The sequence below is a fragment of the Pollicipes pollicipes genome, unplaced genomic scaffold, assembly GCF_011947565.3.
Source record: "Pollicipes pollicipes isolate AB1234 unplaced genomic scaffold, Ppol_2.1 Scaffold_3447;HRSCAF=4054_pilon_pilon_pilon, whole genome shotgun sequence".
Classification (NCBI taxonomy): domain Eukaryota; kingdom Metazoa; phylum Arthropoda; class Thecostraca; order Pollicipedomorpha; family Pollicipedidae; genus Pollicipes; species Pollicipes pollicipes.
In genome coordinates this window covers 23,523,353-23,545,086 of record NW_023596297.1, presented here as the reverse complement: position 1 = coordinate 23,545,086, position 21,734 = coordinate 23,523,353, and the positions used below count along the sequence as shown (strand labels likewise).

Genomic DNA, 21,734 nt, shown 5'->3' with positions numbered 1-21,734 from the left:
GAGGGCAAGACGTACGAGTTCCGCGTCCGCGCCGTCAACAAGGGCGGCAAAGGGAGAGCCATCCGACCCGACCAAGCCTATCGTCGCCAAGTGCCGCTTCGGTAGGGCTCTCGGGTCATCTGACACCGCTCGCGGCCGTGTGTGGTCGTCTCGTCGGTCTAAATGGATGGCTGGGGACATCCAAAGCTGTTGCATTTGAAGCTGCTCTCTGATGTTGATTTAAGAAGATGGATCAGCGACATTGGAAATGAAGTCATGCTGCAACATATCATGTCTAAATGTCGAGAGTAGATGCGTATTATGCGTCGAGGTGATGGTAATCATTCCCAGATTTTTATGGATATCGTTGACAGCCGTAAATTGTTGTCATCAGGGCCTTGTGGTCTTTTTGTTTTCTTCACACCGCATCAGTATGCTGTAGCTACTAACAAGACATTAAGATGTCTCTCTCCTTATCAATAGCATCCCAACAGTAAGAATGTTTCCAAAAAGTATGTTTAAGCTGGTGTAAAGCTTCGGTAATGGATGCTTGCCTCTGCATCTAACACATTCATGCGTTTGGTTCACAGTGAAACCGTACATCATCAACAAAGACGCCTTCCGCGGCATCGTTAATCAAGAAGAACCAAGTGATCACGCTGGACATCAAGTTTGGTGGTGAGCCGGAGCCGGAGGTCCACTGGTTCCGAAATGACGTCGAGATCTTCGAAGACGTTGAAAAGTAAGACCGATAGCTCCTGTGCGCGGCAGTACCTCTGCTGTACTTGACTTAGTTATGAACACGAATGCTGATAATGCTGATCTCATGATCCCTGATTTAGGACTGTTTTACCCACGAGCTGCTGGCGGGGCACTGACCCTTTTTGGTATAACTTTCGAGCGTGTTATGCCTAGCCCAAATGAAAACAGCATTCTTAAACGAGCACCACAGCTAAACGTGTCATCATCGGGCTAATGAGATCATATCAGGTCATGTCATCCTGGTATAATGAAGGTCGGTTATTGGCAACATATGACCTTGGAACTCTAGATGCTAACGACCTATATCTGAAGTATTTTCTTGCTAATATGGAGTAATAGAGACGGCATCGGCCGTGTGGTAGGTGGCGTATTCTGGCGTCACCTGTCTAGTCGTTGCTTGATGTGTGAGTGACTGAACCATGCCAAAGAGCTTAAACACATTGCAGTGGGTCATTAGAGATTAAATCAGGTTATGCTGATCGCATTGTTTGTCGTCACAGGTCAAAGGTCAAATGCAGGTATAGCCGAGAGTTAGGACTTCTCGCATTGATATGCTAACAGTGGTGATGCACACCTAATGTCAAAATACGCCAGCAAATGTTTACCGATATACGAAGCTTGTTTGCCGCGTACACCTGACGCAAGGGTGCATGGCTGCACGACACGTATGCAGCAGGATATGAGATCTCCAAAGGTGAGATAGTAGCAATGGATAAGAACGTGGGGTCGGCGTATCATGACAAAATGAATTCACTTTGTCAGTTCGAGATTCGTGCGCGGGGATTGCCCCCTCCGCCACACGATTTCATTATAGAATTTAAGAACATGTGCCATATGGGGCGCATCGTCAAAAATACGACAGCACTTGGACCGTTCCCAGTTCACACCACCGTGGGCCACCAGGTCAAGGAGATGAGAACGACTATATTTTGGGGGTGGGCGTAATGGCCGAGTGGTTAGGGCCACGGACTCCCGCGTGGGGGTGTCGCGTCATCATCTTCATGGCGCGATGGCCCCTGAGCGCCTATATGGCCGATACAGTCGCTAGGGCGCGGGGGAAGAAGGGGGCGTGACGGTGTGCATCACGTTCCCATAAAAAAGAAAAAATACAGCTATTTTGGGAGTTACCGACATGTTCCTGTCTGATATGTGTATGGCTTCGTTTTAGGTTTCTCCGGCATATTATTTCATCTATTCTGACCCCCAGTCTTGCCTTACCCCTAGCCATGGCGGTTGGGTGAATGAGCACTTAAAAAACGTTTTTTTCAGATTCAGCGTTTTCTTAAAATGTGAACCCCTTAAGATGCGCACCACTTCTCGGTCTGAGGAACATTTCCAGATTCCCTGGCATATGAATGCATTGCATTGCTTTCGGTCGTTTTTTCAATAGCGCAACATTTTTGCACACGCAATCTGTGGGGTTAGCTTTTGCAAGGGATTAAGGCTCAAAGCGACCTCGTATGTAAGGAACGAATTGTCGCAAAACACGTCGAAACAGTTTGGCTGGACCGGACGATGTGATTAGGCCTAGACCAGACCTGTGACAAACTTAAAGGCCTCGAGGTTACCAAAACAGGCATGTTTGGTTCCGATGATCCAAGGCTATCGATTGCACTTTGATCCAGTATGGGATGTCGATTAGTTTGAAGTGCTACGGACGGCATTGAAAGTCGTCGCCGTGTGACAAATGAGGCTAAATGACCCAGTCAACGCCTTGTGAAAACTGCGGCGCACTTGAGTCTTTGCCAAGTACTTGAATTACATCCCACTTGTTTTTGCACCACGGGTGCTTCATTCCAAGTTTTTACACGTTACGGCGTGCTTTGCATTACTCCCCACATAATCCTTGTGTACATTGTATACAGTATCCTGCGCTGCCGTGCGTCCAGAAGTCGGTTGAAATACGGTGACTTATGAACCTGAAAATTCGGATGCCCCCAAGCCTACGCTCTTTTATAAGTAGGCTCATGTAGACTTTTTGAGCCATCTTGTGTCATTATTTTTGTTTGATGATGAGACTTCTGGTCACTACCACCGCAGCATCCCTTTAAGCAAAGGCGTAACATGTAGCTTCTTCGTTTCACACTGCGGAATAGACCCAGCCATGACACGCCGCCATTCATTTTTACCATTTATGCCAAATCCGCAGTCTATCTGAGGATTTAGTCAGTCTATCCAGGGTTTGTGTTTAGCCCGAGCGGATTGCTCGTTAACTTTAGGGAAGATTAGTGATCAATCAGCACATCAGTATCTCGCTGCTGCGAATTGGCCTATCTTGCGAGTGTTCCCGGTGTCGCCACGGCTGTCGTAAGGAGCCATGGTAATCGATGTGTGCAAACCGTACCCTAGCTTGCAGTCGTCTGAAATCTATTCTGGCGGCTATAACTACGGAATGAAACCGCTGGACTAGCCCGTGCATGTTTTGCAGGAGTCAAAGAGAGCCGACTGCAAATATTAATTATGCGATACGCGCGGCTAATGTGATCGTGATCAGGGAACGCGTGGCGGAGAGCTGTATTGTCCGTTCCTAAACATCTGTTTGATCATCACGCTTTGCACTAAGATCGAACTCGGTCATTAGTTCTTACAAGCTGGCCTGTAGCAATTCATTTCAGTGTGGCAATCATGTATTCAGCGCAACGTGATCGGCGGAGTTCATCAACTCTTTGCTCTCTTTCAGAATGCCCGATGCCGATTTCGGAAGGTGACGATTTGCACTGTAAAGTGTATAGCTATTTCGTAGAACTTGTGTCCTTGTAACAACAATAGCCCTGCCATCCCATATGTGCCTTTTACACTCCGAACTTCACACTTACAACGCCTAACACCGTGCTAAATAACAACTAAAGATTTATGTTGTTAGTTACAAAAGCTTTTGAATGGGATGTGGCTGTATATGGCGAAGCTCGGATTATATGCACTCATTAAATTGCAATATATTTTCCTAATTGCCCGAGCATTTCTAAAACATAACCATGCTCAATCTGTGCTTTCCTACCCTGCTATCGCTTCAGCAATAATTGCTAAGCATTGTTGATTATTCGCCGCTCATTTGCTGCTTCACTGTGTCTTACATTCATCTCGTTTGTGCTTCATTTTTATTTTATGTTCATCTTGCTTCAGCTGTCCCGTCTCGATACATCTGTCACTCGTTCTTTGTGCGAAGTTTCTCACATGACCTTTGGGTTACATTCCCCACCTGTGTACGAAGCTGCCCCCACATTATAACGAAGACACAGCCCACTGGACCCAGCCCGGTAAATACCTCACGCAGGTTGGGGGTTCCAGGTGCCCACAAGTCCTGCATAAGTCTGTTCTGCATAAGTCCCAGTTCAATTACTCGAAATTACTACAGCAACTATTCTCGTATCTGTCCCATTTTTTGTTTCGGTCTACCGAGAACAAGCTTGTGCACAATATGATTTATGCGCACCATGTCCCTATAGCGGCAATCCTCCACGGCAGATCCTCTATTTAACATCATTTCCATATAACAGGCCAGAACAACTATCGTTCCTATATGTCAATAGCTCTGATGTCAGAACGTGTCAGCTCGTCCGGCCGGCGCTTTCCCTGTATGTGCTTGACAGGGCCTTCGGGGCCTTCGTCAATATAGACCTGTACTGCTTTGTTCCAGCACGGCTGACTGCGTTGAAACGGCTTCGTTTGTTTTTAAACTTTTCAGAAATGTTTCTACTGGCTGGCTTTGAGGCAGCTTCTCCATGCCTGCCTCTTGCTTGTTTCAGTTCTCAGCAGCGACTGCCCTACTTTTCAGCTACAGCCTCTGGCCTGTAAAGGCGTTTATTTCCATCTCCATATTGCTCATGCGCGGCTGTCATCTGTTTTGAATGGATCGGTTTTTGAACTTCTGATGAAGATGTGCTGCAATGCATTGTTTGTTTAGATTCGCTGATAATCTGAAGTTATACTTTGATGCCTCGTGCCTAGGTACCTGCTACCCATGCCACCTTCTAGATCTAACAGAATGGATTGCGTGGCATCCCTTTCAGTGCCTCTTCCGTGGTAGTGTAACGTTAGATAGTCTGCAATCTCCCTGCATGTATTCTGGTTATGAATCGCGCGGAAGAAATCAAAACCATGCGCATGATTTTGACACTTCTCATGGTGTGGAAGAACCCCTTTCCCTCGGCAACTGACAGCTATTTCTTTCTTCTTGCCTTTGTCAGTCTGACATAGCATCATGTGATGCGTGATCTATGATCAAACTACAGTAGGCTCGTGTTGCTCACTACATTGAAGAGCCGCCGTCTGCACTGCATACTTCAATCTCAGATGTTTGCGACAGATGAGTACAGCGATAGAAAGCTTAACAGACCATTACAGTTGTGACGTTTTGAAACATGTATTGCCTCACCGCCAAATACAATGGCTAATATTACACCACTGTAACTTTGCTTGGATGTTGCACATTTAAAAATTCATCTGAAGAAGTTTGGAAGGTGTCGCTTCTTCGTGTATTGCTTCTGCATTCTGCACTTCCTCGTATACTGCATTCTGCACTCTGCGTGATGGTACAACCATCAGCTCTTGGCTGTTAAATTATTGTGTAACAGCCAGAGGATTTGAACTGCCGACAGGCAGTTCTTCAGTAAATTCAGTAAAATCAGTTCAGTAAATTATTGTGTAACAGCCAGAGGATTTGAACTGCCGACAGTACGTTATCTTTTGACAAAATTGCACTGAGATTAATTTCCATGCACGGGGCCAGTTGTCATGCGTTGTTTCCATGCGTGATAGATACTCTGCCTCGGCGGTACATGTGGTCACATGCCAGGTCAGCCGCTCCTAATATGGCAGGACGCCGTGTGATCACTTTTTCGTTGACTGTTATCCGGTAGTTCCAGCTTTGCTTGCATCAGCTTGAGCAAGCGGAACAGTTGTGTCCCTTCAAACAGGGACAGCATTGCAATACTGTCTCTTCCCTGGTATGTGATGGGTGTGCCCTGTAGCTGTCCGCAGTTGCCCCGTACCTGTATACTTCCACTGCCCATTCTGCACGTTTCATCTGGCCGTATGTCGTCATCGTCCCATCCCCATTGACCCTGTCCCCACTCATGGCCAAAACCACGACCCCCTGCGGCACCACGTCACACGCCCGTGGCCGCTCCCTAACGAGAGAGACGAGGGCCACGCCGCCTCACGCACGGTCTCAGCTCTCACTCACCCCTGGGGGGGGGGGGGGCCGCGCCCACCCGGTCGACGGTGCCGAGCTGGCTCGCGGAGCCCGGCCTGCCGCCCCGCGCCGGCGCCAGGCGACGGTGGCCACGGGATTGAGCTGACCCGCCCGGCTCGTTACAGGACCACCATCGACAAGTATGACCGCAACACAGTGCTCACAGTGCGCAAGTGCGAGCGGCCCGACTCGGGCAAGTACAAGCTGGTGCTCACCAACTCGTCGGGCTCCTGCGAGGGGATCGCTGACGTCATCGTCCTAGGTGCGTGTCAATGACGTCATTGTTCCTGGTAGTTTATGCTACGCCATCATTCATGTGTGTGTGTATGTGCGTGCGTGCGTGTGCGCGTGTTCGCGTGTGCGCGTGTGTGCGTGTGTGCGCGTGTGTGGCGTCATCACCCTAAGTGATCATGTGTAACAAAGTCGTTTTAGATAGATGTGCGTAGTGTCATCTCTCCAGGAGTTTGCACATGACATAATCGTTATGGGCGGATGTGTGTGCGTAGCGTCATCGCGAGCAATGCTGCTGCTACGCTTGTACATCCATGACGATATTCTGGTAGGTGTGGTGTTCTTTATGTGTGGGCAGTAATCTGCAAATTTGTCGTCGGTGGGTAAATAGCAGGTGGTTTATACATCCTGCAAAAGGAGTTTGCGCTGTGTGAGCTTTTACTCTCCAGAAAGTCATACATCTTCATCCCCGACGAGACCAAGAATATCCACAAGCAATGTTTGCGGTTGCCAGTACCGGCGGTATGTATGGATCAGTTGCATGACCATGGTACGGGTGGCGTGTGACCGGTCCGACGCCCGCTGACCACTCCGCCCTTCGGCGTTGGCAGGCAAGCCGTCGAGGCCCGAGGGTCCGCTCAAGGTGGAGGATGTGCGCGAGACGCGCGCCCTCTGCAAGTGGAACAAGCCCAAGGACGACGGTGGCACTGAGCTCAAGGGTTACGTGGTGGAGAAGATGGACATGGATACTGGCCGCTGGGTGCCGGCCGGCGAGGTGGGTCTCCCGGCCGCTGCACTGCGCCGTTTCAGCGACCGGGCACGGAGTGCCGGTTGCACCTTAAATACGGATACAACAGAAGGCAATTTGTGTGCACGCTGTTGTTATTTGCAAGAATTATCAATTGTTGTAAGCGGCATTAAAGTGCCGGGTATAGTGAGCATTGCACTTATAGCCAATTGCAATTGCGTATTGCAATTCCCAATGGCGGTACTCACCACCAGAAACTTATCAGTTACCATCATTCACCATTGCCTCTAGCACTAATCAGGTTTGGCATCAATTTCTCCCCAGGACTTCTCAGCTGTTCGGGTTGGGGCTGTGCTTTCCGGGACAGGGTTAAAAGCTTCGCTGAAAACTGGATGGAGTCGGGTGGCCTGGCTGTGGTGGGCCGCGTACGCAGCCTCTATGCCAGCGATCCCATTCAATTGGTACTCGTGAGGGACGGTCGTGGGATTGACGCCGACCATGATCAGTCCGTGAGGGTGAAGCCCCTGAGACGCCCGCCTTTTCGCAGGTCGGCCCAGAAAAGACCGAGCTCATGGTGGAAGGCCTGACTCCGCACAAGAAGTACAAGTTCCGCGTGCGCGCCGTCAACAAGGAGGGCGAGTCGGACCCGCTGGAGACAGACGACTTCATCGAGGCCAAGAACCCCTACGGTGAGGCGTGCTTCACGCTCCTCTGATTACTGTGGATGCTGTGGATATCTGAGCGGCTGTAATTCTTGGTGTTGGTGTGCTTAGGCAACAAGTCAGAGTTACGGTCCTAAATAGCTTAGATAAATAAACTGGCAACTCTGGAATCATGATTCTATCAAATTAGCATGAACTCAATCTGTCAGCTGTCAGCACTGCGCAGCGAATGTGCTTTGAATGCCGAAGTTGAATGGAGTTGAGTGACTGAAGTGTTTGAAATGCATTCGTCAGTGGTACCAAAATTGCGTACATCCATCACATTAGCATGCGTTTAAGCCCAGCCTTGAACATCCTTTCTGAACGCGATACGGCTGCGGGGTGGTCAGACCCTGCATGCTATAATTTCCTAAGCCTGCAGTGATAACTACGTGTAGGTTTTTCATACCCATGATGGTGTTTCGCTTCAGATGAGCCTGGCAAGCCTGGCAAGCCGGAGATCGTCGATTACGACAACAAGATGGTGCAGCTGAAGTGGGAGAAGCCAGCCAGCGATGGCGGCAGGCCAATCCTTCACTACGTCATCGAAATGAAGGACAAGTTTACCGAATGGAGCGAGGTGAGCCCCGCGAAACGTCGATGGCGAACACAACTATCACGAGTGAAGTCTTCCCCATGCGGTTCACGCGCGCAGCTGGTCTTGCGTGACGGGTTCTATAGATGATCTCGGTCTTACCTAACGATGTCATCTGATGCTGCACAGGTAAAGAAGACGAGCGACGACAAGCCCGAGGCGCAGGTGGACGGTCTGAAGGAGAAGATGGTCTACCAGTTCCGCGTGCGCGCCGTCAACAAGGCGGGCAAGTCGGAGCCGTCAGAGCCGACCGGAAACCACCTCTGCAAGCACAGAAACCGTACGTTATCAGCCAGCTGGCCGGTCGAAGCTGCCCTGTTCGCGGCGGCGTATCGCTGAGGATGACAGATGTGTGATGCCCGAACCTGAGTTTGGGCATTTGAGCTCAGAGCTCCCAGGCTCTTTATACTTCTGTGTTTGACGACATTAAAAATCTTCTTCAGCGAGGTCGTGTGCGTTGGAGAATGATCCAGATCAATTCCATTTGTGTTTTAAGGAATATTATCAATGTGGATCATGCCAAATGGCTGGCGGTAACCGCTAAACCGTGGAGGGAGAACTCAGCGTGCTTGCTACATGTAATTAAGTGACGAAAAAGCGCCAACAATGACGTGTGTAACGACTAATCAAACGGTAAAGATTTGACAGGGTATAATGATTTTAAGACATTTTTATATGTGGTTCGAATAGCCATCTGGCTAAATTCCTCGCCGTGACGGAGTTTCGTCCCCGTCTATGCAGTTGAGTCCGTGCCAACGGGCACCCCTTCCACTGTGCGTGCTTCGACGCCTTGTTTGCCCATGCGCCTGACCGCCTGGTCCACCCGGCTCGGCAGTGAAGCCGTACATCGACCGCACCAACATGAAGACCATCACCATCAAGGTGACGCGCTCGCACAAGTTCTCTGTGGACGTACGTGGCGAGCCAGCGCCCGAGCTCACCTGGTTCTCCAAGGATGGCACCAAGATCGAGTCCACCGACCGCATCAAGGTAGGTCTCGCGGCGCTCTGCGGAGGGGGGGGGGGGGGCACGAGCCCGCACGCCGCCGCTCATCAAGGACGGCGAGGTGGCGCCTGTTTCCGCCTCGGGAGGTCTGGGGTTTGGTTCCCGGCTCAGAAATGTTGCATTGGTCCCGGTTTGCAACTGCGTGCGCAGCACAATGCCAACGATTTCACCAGTCGCGTACATGCACGAATAAGGTAGGGTCTCGTGAATCTCGAAGTATGCGAGTCCCGAGAAGGGCTATTTCTGCTACGAAACGTTCCTTGAGAACATGGGACACGTTGTGCGTGTTTGTCAGTGACACGTTTCGGTTGGAAGATTCCTTGCTCTGGAAGACGGCGCTTACTGGATAAAGTGATGCTCCTCGGGTTGATGTCAGTGTGTTTGTGAAAGGAATTTGTGCACAGCAGGTGCCTTTACGCACCGTTCCAGCTTATTGGTTTTGTCGATGTCGATTAGCGTTCTGTTTAAGCTCGCTCGTCATTCAGCAGCTGTCGAGCTTGTGTTTGTTGCTACACACCATGCGCCCCCGTTCCTTAGATCGAGAACGTTGACTACCACACGGACTTCAGCATCGAGAAGGCCACCAGGAAGGATTCAGGCTTCTACACGTTGAAGGCCGTGAACAGGAACGGCAGCGACGAGGCCCAGTGTGAACTCGTGGTTCTTAGTACGTGCTCAGGATACCGGCCTCTTTAACTTGTGTTTGTTCTGTGCCAGAAGATGTTGTCGATTTCCTGTTCAGAGATGGGAAAAGGTTCATCACTAGTCGGGAACAGAATGTGTACAGCTACGCAGCACACAATTTTATGATATGTGAGTGTGTATCTGCACACATATTTGTGGCTTGTAATCTTGGCGTGGTTGGTGTTCGGTCATTTCCGTCCCGTCGTCATTTGCTGTGTCCAGTCATTTTCTCGCTCCCAAAGCCTGGTTAAGCTGCAAGTGAGCGAGATTCGGCAAATGCCCCCCCCCCCCCCCCCCCCCCCCAGCTGCAGCCGTTGCCAATTGCTTCTCACCAGCTGTAGCCGTGTTGAGTGACTGCACTGCGTTGCACACCTTTCGTCACAGCCTACCTCCTTTACCTTAGGCAAGCCGGGAATGCCTAAGGGCCCGCTGAAGGTGGAGAACGTCTACGACAAGGGCGCCACCCTCAAGTGGGAGAAGCCCGAGGACGATGGCGGGCTGCCGATCAAGGAGTACGTCGTCGAGAAGATGGACGCAGGAACCGGTCAGTTTTCGTCCGCTGACGTCGCACCCAAGCCAAGGCAAATCCTATCCTGGCTGTTGGATGTATGCTTCATTGACGAATTTAAGTCATGAGAGCAAATGGGTCATGAGTTGTCCTTCGGCATCACGCGCGCGCTTGTGACTTACATTGAAAGAAAATTGCACAAATAAGCTGATTGCGAACGCTTTCCGTTCGTGCCTTTTGGCGCTCGCTGACCCGTGACCCGTCTCCAGGCCGGTGGGTGCGCTGCGGCAAGTGCCCCGGCGACAAGAGCCACCCGGAGTTCCAGGTCGGCGACTTGATCCCCGGCCAGGACTACAAGTTCCGCGTGGCGGCCGTCAACGATGAGGGCGAGTCGGAGCCGCTGGAGACCCTGAAGGCCGTCAAGGCCAAGAATCCGTACGGTACGTCCCGCTGCGGCTTGCTGGTCGTCCTGATCGACTGGGGCTTTCAAGGGACTTGTGGTTCTGTGATCTGCTGTGTGGCTGTGGCGAATGTTGGGCCTGTGGTCTGCGCGGTCCGTCCCATCACGCAAACACGCTGAGTGGTTCAATGTGTTTATTGTAGTGAACATTGCAACTCTATGTGCAGTATTAGGCCCTTGGAACAACCTGTAATGACTTTGGCAGAAACATCATAATCATAAACAGAAAGCACATTAGCCTTATTTGGAAAACAAATGGCATGTTCCAAATTATTCAACACTACCACAATCTGTAGAGGCACGTGGTGTTTAGACCGGTACAGGTGAGTGGATGACGCGTTGTGCCTTCCGCCACCTGTCTGGCGGGAAATCGCTGACGCGCCGGAACGCCTGCTCGCCTGTCACAGACCCGCCGGAGTCGCCGGGCAAGCCGGAGATCGTCGACTACGACAACAAGTCGGTCGACCTCAAGTGGGAGGCGCCCAAGAGCGACAACGGCGCGCCCATCCAAAAGTACATCATTGAGAAGAAGAACAAGAAGTCGGGCGAGTGGGAGAAGGCCTGTGAGGTGCGTCCCTCGTGGAGACGGCCGCGTTCGCCGGCGATCATGAGTGGCACAGACTTGACGAGACACAGTCAAAGTTTTTTATTGAAACTGAAATGTTCCGTGCAAAAACTTTGCCGGCAAACCATAAGGCCGGATTTTAACGAGAGACAATACTACGTTATCGGGCGATGGTGGGCGGCTTCTTCTAAGCATTACGTGCGCACGCCATGACGTCAGTACAACCTGACCCTCGTGCGACCGCTGTCCCGCCTGACCTGAGGTCTGCGCGCGCCGCCCAGGTGCCCGGCTCCCAGCTGACGGGCAAGGTCGATGACCTGGTAGAACGCGACGAGTACCAGTTCCGCGTCAAGGCGGTGAACAAGGCTGGCCCCGGCAACCCCTCGGAGCCCACCGACTACCACATCGTCAAGCACAGGAAACGTAAGCAGCGCTGCTTCGTGCACTTTGGGCTCACCGACTGCTCAGCGGTCGATGATGGGTGTTGTTCGTTTTTTGATGGTCTTCGTCCCAGAGTTGCCTTGTCCTGTCGGTCTGAAAAAGTGCATTTTGCTCCCTCTTTGGAAGCCCGTGCCCTAGATATTTATTGAATTAAGTCACTCAAAGCATTTTTCCCAGGGGATGCAGGTCTTTCTTAGAGTAAGAAGGTTTGAATTGATGTGTGATGACAATGCACAATTCTCCTGCATCCTTCTCCTCGGTCGACAAATGTTCGTAGACGAGCAATCTACCACACTGGTTTCGGCGTTCTGGGGGCGTGATGGCCGAGTGGTCAGCGCCTTCGGCTCCCACGTGGGGCCCGAGCTCAGACCGCGGTTACGCCACTGCCCCTCAGCACAAATATTGCCTCTGCTGCTGCTGCCGCTCCATGAAAGGAGTGCAACGACAAGCGTGGCCCTTACGACCCTAAAAGTTTGCATGGTCCTCAACATGCGAATGATTGTGTTTTTTCTAGAAAACAAAGAAGTCAAAAACTAACTTATACTTTGTCTGGTTTTGTTTTGTCGGCGTAGGGATAGTTCATTTCTTCTTCTTTCAACATAACCGGCATGTTGAAGGTCATGTTTTCCCATGACAATAATGGCAACAATGTCATAAGCTCTTCGACATGCAAAAACCTGACACAGAAGTATTCTCAAGCGCTATGACCGAACCCATCCCTCATTAACCTTACTGTGATCGCGATGTTCTTACCTCACGTGTGATCCGTTCCAGTGAAGCCTATGATTGACCGCACGAACTTGACGATGACCAAGGTGAAGGCCGGCAAGCAAGTGTTCTTCGATGTCAATATCAAGGGCGAGCCGCCTCCAACCGTCACCTGGATCGTGAAGGACGAAGCGGTGCGTGTCTTTACATTACCTGTATAAGCACCCCTTTGCTGATAAGGGGTCCGCCCGCCAGTGAGAGGTCGGGTAATCTCATAGACTCACCGGCTTGAATCTCGTCGCACATCTTCTACGCCAGCATGATGCAATGAAATTACGTCTTTGAGTTATACGGTGTCAAGTTCGCAAAATCACCGTGACCATTGCCAAGAGACCTGCTAACAACGCAGCATTTGGTTATCGTGGATGACTGCGATGAATTGCTGCTTTGTGTCCTTAAATCTTAACATGAGATGGCAAGTCAAATGTTTCCTGTTGTACGTGACTGTTGCCCGGTCTGTCGCCAGGTGAGCGCCCCCAACATCACAATTGTGAACATCGATTACAACAGCAAGTTCACCATCAAGGACAGTGTGCGCAAGAACACAGGCATCTACAAAATCTTAGCCGAGAACATTCATGGCAAGGATGAAGCCGAGGTGGAAGTCGTCGTACTCTGTAAGTAAACACCCAAAATCGCTGTTTCCCGGGCGAATGCAAATTTGTTTGATAATTCATCTGTCTCGCATTTTGAAAATGAGCTTTGAATGTCGTCGCGTCACGCTTGCTGACACGGTCTGCTAGTTTTGGTCATTACGGCGATGGATCCATCAATTTTGCCGAATGACCCCGAGCCTCGGGTACAAATTGGTGGAATCAGCATCGCCAGCTATGTTTCCGGCGTGATTATGTTCATACACGTGCCGTGCTTGCCACCTGTCCGTCGCTCACTCAAGTGACACTCTGCGCGCATTCCTCAGCGGCGCCTTCCAAGCCGAAGGGGCCGCTGAAGGTGTCAGACGTGACCGCCAAGGGTTGCAAGCTCAAGTGGGACAAGCCCGAAGACGACGGCGGCGTACCGATCCAGGCGTATGCGGTCGAGAAGCTGGACACCAGCACAGGTACGGCCGCTTCGCCTCAGTACTGGCTCAGAGAAGACCGCAGATGTACCGAGTGCATCACGCGGGGTGTGTTTGGTGGTTTGCCGCGCCGTTCTGGTCAGTGCATGCTTGATCCGTCTCATTGTTTTGGACCACAAACTGCATCTACCCGCGTCCAACCAGTTTCGGTGTGACTGGACAGCCTTCTCTGGCCAGAGTGTGTTCCCACCGAGCACCGTATGGTGCTGTCTCTCCTGCACCGGGGTGTTCCTGTCGAGCTCCGTGTGGTGCTATTTCCCCCGCATCGAAGTGCTCCCGCCGAGCTCCGTGTGGTGCTGTCTCCCCGCACTGGAGTGCTCCCCTGTCGACCTCCGTGTCTTCCCCGCACCGGAGCGCTCCTGCTGAGCTCCGTGTGGTGCTGTCTCCTCCTCACCGGAGTGCTCCCCTGTCAACCTCCGTGGCTCCCCCCGCACCGGAGTGCTCCTGCTGAGCTCTGTGTGGTGCTGTCTCCCCCGCACTGGCGTGCTCCCTTGTCGACCTCCGTGGCTTCCCCCGGCACCGGAGTGCTCCTGCTGAGCTCTGTGTGGTGCTGTCTCCCCCGCACTGGCGTGCTCCCTTGTCGACCTCCGTGGCTCCCCCGGCACCGGAGTGCTCCTGCTGAGCTCCGTGTGGTGCTGTCTGCGACGCACCGGAACACTCCCGTTGAGCTCTGTATAGTGCTGTCTCACCCGCACCGGAGTGCTCCTATCGAGCTCCGTGTGGTGCTGTCTGTGACGCACCAGAACACTCCCGTTGATCTCCGTGTGATGCTGTATCCCCGCACCGGAGTGGCCCTGTCGAGCTCCGTGTGATGCCTTCATGTCTCGTCCCGCCGACTCGGTAGCCCGGCGTCGCTGACCTCGTCGCCCGCCGCCGGCAGGGCGCTGGGTGCCCGTCGGCCGCGTCGGGCCCGATGAGACGGGCATGGATGTTGGTGGTCTGGTGGAGGGCAAGAACTACCAGTTCCGCGTCAAGGCCGTCAACGAGGAGGGCGAGTCGGAGCCGTTGGACACGGACCACGCCACGCTCGCCAAGAATCCCTACGGTGAGTGGGACCGCGGCAAATCCCAGGATTCCCGGGGGTAGTTTTTTGGAGGCATATTATGGTTTAATGTCGATTAAATGTGTCGCCTGGCATAGGATGAAAAAGTTTAATGACAACGCCTTGATTTTTTATGCTGCGTCGTCTTGGGGCTTTTTGCGAGGGTGCTTTAAGTTTACGAGGAGTGTGTACTGCTGGAACGGACACTGATCGAGGCGCATCCCTACTGCGCAGAGATTCCCGGCGCGCCGTCCACGCCTGAGATTGTGGACTGGGACGTGGACCGGGTGGATCTGAAGTGGAAGGCCCCCAAGAACGACGGCGGTGCTCCCATTACCGGCTACATCATCGAGAAGAAGGAGAAGTTCGGCACTTCCTGGGAGCCGTGCGTGGAAACCAAGGTATGTTGTTGAACTGGAGTAACTTACATATGATTCCGGGGTCGCTTTGCCACGCCATCGTGTTTGACAGCTCCCAGCAGTGTCCGCTAAGCTGTAGTAATGGAATCTTAGTTCCCATAAGCATTGTGTCAATGGGCGGTTGGATGTACTTCATTTTCTAAGCATCTTTTGGTATTACAATGCGCAGAGCTCTCAGCAGCGTGTCGCACATAGATAAGTTTGAAACGTTTTCACTTGTCATTGATGATGGCACGTGGCGCCATATTCTCAATTCGTGCACATGAAGACCAGCTGGCTGCACTATCCTGGCAACGAGACATCACCAGTGACCGCTGGCGCCGCTCCACAGAGTGCCAGCCCGGAGGCGCGCGTGCCCGACCTGACCGAGGGCAACGTGTACCAGTTCCGCGTGCGTGCCGTGAACAAGGCCGGGCCTGGAGAGGCCAGCGAGCCCACCGGACAGCACACGGCCAAGGCTCGATACCGTAAGTGTCCGGGGTCGGCGATCGCGATCGTGGAGAACTTTCGGCTCGGCATCTGTGGCTGAAGTGTACCGGTGACCACTGTCGAATACGCTACATGCTGGAATTCACAGGTGCCCTCTCACAAGCTGATCGATACGCGGACCCGTTTGCGCTTCGTGTCCTGCTGTCCGCTAACGGTATATCCCGGTGTCCACGCGGGGCCAAGGGAACACCTCATGCAGTTGTCCTCTCCCCGCTGCTGACACTGTGCCTCTGCCCCTGCCGCAGTGAAGCCGTGGATCAACCGAGACAAGTGCAAGCCGGTGACGGTACGCGCCGGCCAAGTGGTCCGCCTGGACATCGACGTCAAGGGCGAACCGCCGCCAGTCGTCACCTGGACATTCAAGAGCAAGGAGGTGGCCACCGACGCGCACTACCGCATCGAGAACGAGGACTACAACACGCGCCTGCAGATTCAGGACACGTCGCGCCGCCAGAGTGGCAAATACCTCATCAAGGCGGTCAACAGCTCGGGCGAGGACGAGGCCGAGGTCGAGATCAACATTCTCGGTGAGGCTCTTTACGGGCAGGCAGGGATGGGCGATGATAATAGTTTGGCAGTAGGCGTTCAGCCAAACGAATGCAGTACCTGGGCGAACTTCCGCTACCAATGCATTATTTAAGATAGTTTTCAGCATAACATCGGGCCACCTCTGGTTTTGTAATATGTTCTGGACGCTTTTGACGTCGTTTAACCCCGTCCGGCTGCATAGGAGTGTGAGGCGCCTGAACCGACCCGTCCTGTATCGCAGACAAGCCGGCTCGGCCTGAGGGTCCGCTGGACGTGTCCGACGTACACAAGGACCACTGCAAGCTTAGCTGGAACAAGCCCAAGGACGACGGCGGCCTGCCGCTGTCGGCCTACGTGCTGGAGAAGATGGACACGACGACAGGCCGCTGGCAGCCGGCCGGCCGCGTGCCGGGCGACACGACCGAGGCCGAGATCAAGGGCCTCGAGCCGGGCAAGCGCTACGAGTTCCGCGTCAAGGCCGTCAACGAGGAGGGCGAGTCGGAGCCACTCGACACGGACCACTCCATCCTGGCCAAGGACCCCTACGGTACGCCCGGTCTCGGGATGGAGGCTCGAGAGTCGGTACCGGTTTCTGTGCGTCGCTGTCAGCATAGATATTCATGCCGTGCAGACTAAATCAAGCGAACTGTTTCAGTTGACAGTGTGTGGTCACACGTAGGCATCCTACATGTGTTGCCCGTGCTGCTGAATTGTAAAGGCAACAGCTAGCGCGGAAGCTTTCGGAAGCAGGCTCTGTTACGCGCAGAGCGATTCTCCGCGGAGACACATTGTCGGTAGCATGTGCAGTCTATTCGCTTAGTGACGATGACTCAGGCGCCTCATTCGAAGCGCTGTTTCTGTGGCCGGATCCGACCCGTCCATCCCGCGCCTGACGTCAGCGGTCCGCCCTGCCGCAGACCCGCCGGGTGCGCCGTCCATGCCAGACATCGTGGACTGGGACGAGCGCATGGTGGAGCTCAAGTGGGAGCCGCCGCTGCGCGACAACGGCGCGCCCATCACCGGCTACGTGCTGGAGATGAAGCCGGACGGCGCTGCTGAGTTCCAGCCGGCGGCCGAGGTGGGGCCCGCCTGCTCGGGCAAGGTGACTGGCCTGACGCCGGGCAAGAAGTACCAGTTCCGCGTGCGGGCCATCAACAAGGCGGGCCCGGGCGAGCCGAGCGACGCCACCGCGCCGCACACGGCCAAGGCCAGATACCGTGAGTGGTGTCCCGGCCTGGCGGGCTCGGGTCGAGCTGATGCACAGGCTCAGGAGGGGTGCGGAGGGGCTCAGATCTGCTGCTGGCCGGTGTAAATGGTCGTGTGGGGTGCTGATCCCGGGATTGAATGTGCCACCGGTGGGCGGAGGGTGGATATGGTGATGTGTTTGATGGCTGGCTCGCGTTTCGCATGCGACACATTGCCGAAGCTCGTCTGGCGTGGAGATCTATCAACTGCGACTCATGGTGACTGCTCCCACATGTACGACGCGCCTAGCTGCCGATACAGACAGATCTGCAGCGGCGTCCGAAGCCCCGAGAGGTCGCCTGACCCCCTCCCGCCACTCCGGCAGTGAAGCCGCGTATCGTGCGCGACAATCTGAAGCCGGTGGTGGTGAAGGTGAACCAGCAGGTGCTGCTGGACGTGGACATCATCGGCGAGCCGCCGCCCAACGTCAGCTGGACCTTCAAGGACAGGGTACGCGCTGAGAGGTCCAGGACAACTGCGCAACGCCCGATTACTGGGTGGAATGATGTTTGTGTGCATGGTGCTCCATGTGTGAATTGTTGGAAATGAGTATTTCTTGCAATGCGGACTGTTTTGGAGATAAATTTACTCTTAATGATGCACAGGATTGAGCTTTTTATGACAGTGCTTGAAAGATGTCACCTTACTATCGCTAGATTGGCCGGTTTGCGCCAGATGCTGATCTTGAGCTGAGCGCCCTGCCCAGGCTCAGCTCGCGCCCTGTCGAGCTGCTGTTCGACCTGTTCCGTCTGAGCCACGTGACCTCGGGCTGCCGCAGGACGTGGAGACCGGACCCGAACTGACCATCACCAACGTCGACTACAACACCAAGTTCGCGCTGTTCCGCGCGCGGCGCATCGACTCGGGGACGTACACGATCACGGCGAGCAACTCGTCGGGCGAGGACGTGGCCCAGGTGGACATCACCGTGCTGGGCAAGCCGGGCCAGCCCGGCGGTCCGCTGGATGTGAGTACGCCGGACGGACGGACGGCGGCCCGGGCCGCGGCGGGGGGCGGGGCGCGTCACAGCGGCCCTCGCTGGTCAGTGGCGCCGGGCCCCAGCTGCTCCTGGTACCGAGAAAAGATGACGGTGAACTGTGCATCGGGGTAAATGTTTTGTTGCTGTTGCTGCATTTCAGATCTTCAGTAGCACTTTCAGCCAATAGGCTTCGGGATCCTCTGAGTTGAATGCGCATAGGTCTTTTCCGTTTGCACGCACCCTTTGAAAGATTTGCATACAATGCCGTCATTGCGTGAGCGAGAGACGGGCTCCTGCTACCAACTGGTGTGACCAGATGTTTGGCATGCCCTGTGTCCCATGTTCCATAGTGTACCTCAATTCATGGCACGCCTCCGTGTGCTCCAGGTGTCCGATGTCACGGCTAGCGGCTGCAAACTGAGCTGGAAGGAGCCGGAGGACGATGGAGGTTGTCCGATTGACCACTACGAGCTGGAGAAACTGGATCCGTTCACCGGTACGTGTTTGGAAGAAGCTTGGACCAGGTTTTTTCCCTGGATAAGGCTAGAAGTCGCGGATCAATTTCCAGTCAATGTATAGAAACTGCGTCTGTTATATACTGGCTGAGTCTGCTGGTGCATTGGTGCGGACAGGACGCTTGGATCACAAAGAGAAATGTCTCGAGCGTTTTGGTCCTAATTGCTGTCTTTTCCTCAGGACAATGGATCCCGTGCGGTACCTCCGACAAACCGGAAGCGGAAATTACCGGCTTGCAGGAGGGCAAGAAGTACAAGTTCCGAGTGAAGGCTGTGAACAAGGAGGGCGAGTCGGAGCCTCTGGAATGCGACCAGTCTGTGCTCGCAAAGAATCCCTTCGGTCAGTCATCACCACTTGCAGTGACTGCAGGCTCGTGATGGTGCGCCGCAACTCTAAGGGTAGATGATCGTGCATCGATGATTGTGTGATGTATTGGTAGCTCTCAGCTCCTAATGAAATGAAAAAATTGATCACATTTTGTCTGATATCAACATTTGGGGATGCTCAGTATTTGGGGATGCAGCCCTGGTCATTTTTGCATATACGAATATCGGCAAACGCAGAGTTCAGTACGAAATATAAAAGTAAACATGCATCTGTGTAGCATTTCATTGGTTACGTCTTTAAAATGTCTGCTTTTAATGCGAAGTCGTGAGGTTCCGATGCAGTCTGGCAGCTGCCCAAGCCAACTGTGGTGGCAAATAATTCTCTACATGCGTACATGCGGTAAGTTCAGCCGTGCTGTTCATCAACGACGTAAAATAAACTAAGCGCTCACTTGCGCACGACTTGCCGAGGGTTGGTTCGGCTGTCCACGCATGCGCAGAACTTGACGTCGGCTGTTGTCCGTCCCGGCAGACCCGCCCCACAAGCCGGAGCGGCCCGAGCTGAAGAACTGGGACCGCGACTTCGTCGACCTCCAGTGGAAGAAGCCGGACGACGGCGGCGCTCCCATTCTGGAGTATATCATCGAGAAGCGGGACAAGGCTGACCGGCCCGGCACCTGGAAGCCCTGCCTCACCGTGCCGGTGCGTTATTGTCGATGGGACGAGGCGGTCAGGGGTACGACGAACCAACGAGGCCTTCTGCACTGTGAAGCTCCGCGCAGGGGGTCGAGGAGTGCGGATGAAATGGTGACTCGCGGTGATGGCTATGGATGGTATGCGAGGGCCGGTTTTGTGCGTTCCGTGCCACAACTCCCAAAAGTGCGGCGTGTTGTCGACTGTCCTGTCGCAACACTTCGTACGCCATGATGCATGCTTTGGGCTGGCCATACAATGGGGAGCTTTGGGGGTCTGGGATTTGCCCTTCATTGCTTCCTGTTTCATCGCACCGACGCTGCACCGGCCGGCATCGAGCCTGCTGGCCTGACCTGCCACCTCCGGCAGGGCGACGCCACCGAGGGTCACGTGACTGACGTTATCCCGGGTCACGAGTACGAGTTCCGCGTGGTGGCCGTGAACAAGGCGGGCCCATCCGAGCCATCTGACGCCACCAAGTCTGTGATCTGCAAGCCCCGATTCCGTGAGTGTAGCAGATGTTCAGGACGGACCGGACAGGCGCGTGGTAGTAACGCTTTATGAAATTTGTCCAGTTCTGGTGCGTTGTTCAGTATGTCTCGCAGACATTTGTGTTAAACCTCTACAATCAGAAGACATCAGGCATACGAACCAAAATATATTTTCTTGCTACTGGAGGCAATAGTTCGCGCCGTATCCCTCCATAATTTGTGAGCATCGTTACAATGAGTTCCCATTGCCTTCTTTTTGCACCACTTCTAGGTGAGTTTTTGGTAAGCGGCGGCAAGATGAAAGGCTTACGACCCTCTAAGTACGACCTTCGAGTAAGACGACCTTTTTAAGTACGACGTTTTTAAGTGCGACCTCTTTACGACCTGTGCACCGACGCTCTTCTCTGCCGACAGTGAAGCCGCACATCGACCGCACCCACTTGGACAAGAAGGTGATCCGCAGCGGTCAGATGCTGCGCGTCGAGATCGACATCGAGGGTGAGCCGGCGCCCAACGTCACCTGGACGCTCAAGGGCAAGCCGGTGCCGCCCAACGAGAGGCTGGTCATCGACGACGAGGACTACCACTCGTCCTTCGCGCTGCAAAAGGCGCGGCGCGCCGACACCGGTGTGTACGTCATCACGGCCACCAACTCGTCCGGCACCGACACCGCCGAGCTCGACCTCAACGTGCTGAGTGAGTGCCGAGTGCGCCGGCTGGGGGTTCGAGGGTCGGGAACGAAGGGGGAGGATGGGAGAGGAGGGGAGAGGGAGAGGGGAGTGTTTGTCGGTTTTCGCGTTGAGAAAATGGTGCGGTGTTCCGCGGTGTAATACAATTGACTTGGGAGCTGTAAGGTGTTAAATGCTGCTTATCTTGTGTTTCAATAGTTTCTTCACGCGATTTCAATTTCTCACGTATGACTTTGTTAATCATTGCTTGTCTTTTCTACACCGTATGTGACCACTCGTCGCCTCCCGTGTGCAGCCAAGCCGGGCAAGCCAAAGGGCCCGCTGGAGGTGTCTGACGTCACGGCCAAGGGCTGCAAGCTCAAGTGGGAGAAGCCCGAGGACGACGGCGGCGAGCCGGTGGACCATTACGTGGTGGAGCGGATGGACAAGGACACGGGCCGCTGGGTGCCGGTGGGCACGAGCAAGACGCCTGAGGCCGTTGTAGACGGCCTGAACGAGGGCCACGAGTACCTGTTCCGCGTGAAGGCGGTCAACTCGGAGGGCGAGAGCGAGCCGCTCGAGACGCTCATGCCGACGCTGGCCAAAAATCCATTCGGTG

General features: G+C 53.9%; 1 protein-coding gene and 1 pseudogene across 1 annotated transcript; both read left to right on the top strand.

Annotated features, from left to right (window-relative positions):
* The first annotated feature begins 619 nt into the window (after positions 1-619).
* LOC119092323 (twitchin) lies at positions 620-15,174 on the top strand. Its single transcript, XM_037215287.1, has 18 exons — positions 620-721; positions 3,422-3,445; positions 6,061-6,197; positions 6,778-6,941; positions 7,462-7,603; positions 8,047-8,195; positions 8,340-8,490; positions 9,046-9,200; positions 9,753-9,882; positions 10,303-10,443; positions 10,677-10,847; positions 11,275-11,435; positions 11,714-11,855; positions 12,648-12,775; positions 13,108-13,258; positions 13,561-13,701; positions 14,600-14,764; positions 14,996-15,174. Exons 2-18 carry the CDS (start codon positions 3,423-3,425, stop codon positions 15,172-15,174), a joined length of 2,430 nt encoding a protein of 809 aa, XP_037071182.1. The 5' UTR covers positions 620-721; position 3,422.
* Positions 15,175-15,442: 268 nt separating this feature from the next.
* The window catches only part of LOC119092322 (twitchin-like), a 29,532-nt pseudogene continuing 23,240 nt past the window's right edge, over positions 15,443-21,734 (top strand).

Coding starts and splice junctions, on each gene's coding strand:
- LOC119092323 (XM_037215287.1), top strand. CDS start 3,423: ATGCCCGATGCCGATTTCGGAAG. Junction 8,196..8,339: donor AGTTTACCGAATGGAGCGAG/GTGAGCCCCGCG, acceptor GATGCTGCACAG/GTAAAGAAGACGAGCGACGA. Junction 11,436..11,713: donor AGTGGGAGAAGGCCTGTGAG/GTGCGTCCCTCG, acceptor CGCGCCGCCCAG/GTGCCCGGCTCCCAGCTGAC.